The sequence below is a fragment of the Opisthorchis viverrini genome (genome assembly GCF_000715545.1).
Source record: "Opisthorchis viverrini unplaced genomic scaffold opera_v5_105, whole genome shotgun sequence".
NCBI lineage: Eukaryota > Metazoa > Platyhelminthes > Trematoda > Opisthorchiida > Opisthorchiidae > Opisthorchis > Opisthorchis viverrini.
Window position 1 is genome coordinate 55783 of NW_008751759.1, and position 1074 is coordinate 56856.

The following is a 1074-nucleotide window of genomic DNA, read 5'->3' on the forward strand; positions in this document are numbered from 1 at the left end:
ATGGTACAAGCATTGAAACGCTCGTGAACTTGCCGCTACGTGAAGACGATAGACCGAACTGAGTTTGTTCTATGCTCCGCAAGCGAGGTGGGGGTCTGCTGTCAGTGACACCCCAACTATCATACAAAATCATTAGTCTTTGGGACTGGCTGCGTTAGTGGAAGAGTTGATTGGTAACAATTTCAAGCATAAACTAGATGAACATCTGTAAGGACAGTGGTGCCGAGGCCGATTTCAGTGACTGGACATAGGTCAATGTGGTGACAGGGCTCACATCAATTACCTGCTGCCCTACACCAACTGATTACTTCATTAGGGACACTGTTACAAGACTTCAAGCTCCAAGCACGGTCATTGAGCTAACAGTCCCATCAATCTCCACTCGTTTCCGGTAGCGTAACCCTGGCGATCCACAGGCTGCTGTGGGGAATGCACAGGGTTCGACATTGTCCTCAATCACCTAGCAGAAAGATCTTTGCTGGTCTGGGTACCCGCTGATAGTGGCACCTGTGAGTTTATTCTGGCAACTTCCGTTAAGGAGTCTCATAAGCGGGCAGCTGATCGTTGTCCGCCTATCATGTCTGCTTGCGTCCCAACCGACGGTACCCTTGGTGCTTTCAAAGACAGCTCTTGGGACGCCACTGTCCTGTTACAGTGGACAGAAACTTTAAATGTCGTTGTGGTTGCCAGAAATTTGAATACACAGTCTGGATGACTCAATTTGGTGATCAACTTGAATTAGACTCGTTTCAGTACAGACTGCGGTGAACAACTTTTAGCTGTGTGCTGATAGAGGACTGTTTTTGTGCAGCCAGGGAGGCCAAGGAGGACAGCCAGACCAAGAGCAGCGAGACCCCGTGCTACGAGTAATCGTGCTACGAGGTGGTCTGCGGACAAAGTCGGAATGTCCTCTGCGACAGGAGTGTTAAGACAGTGAGGTGTTTCCCCCAGGCGACCAGCATGTCCATATTTATGGAAGTAGCGATGCTGCCTTCCCCCGAGGAAGGATGGGTTAGAAAAGGTCGGCCCCAAAAGCCACACACTCCGATCTCCCAACGGTTGACCGTGACCGCC

General features: G+C 50.5%; 1 protein-coding gene across 1 annotated transcript in view; it reads left to right on the forward strand.

Annotated features, from left to right (window-relative positions):
- Positions 1–960: 960 nt before the first annotated feature.
- Positions 961–1074, forward strand: part of T265_05449 (hypothetical protein) — a gene marked incomplete at both ends in the record, with an annotated part of 5507 nt that continues 5393 nt past the window's right edge. The window contains one exon of the mRNA XM_009170460.1: positions 961–1021. Within this exon, the coding sequence (XP_009168724.1) occupies positions 961–1021 (61 nt within the window). The remainder of the gene's footprint in view (positions 1022–1074) is intronic.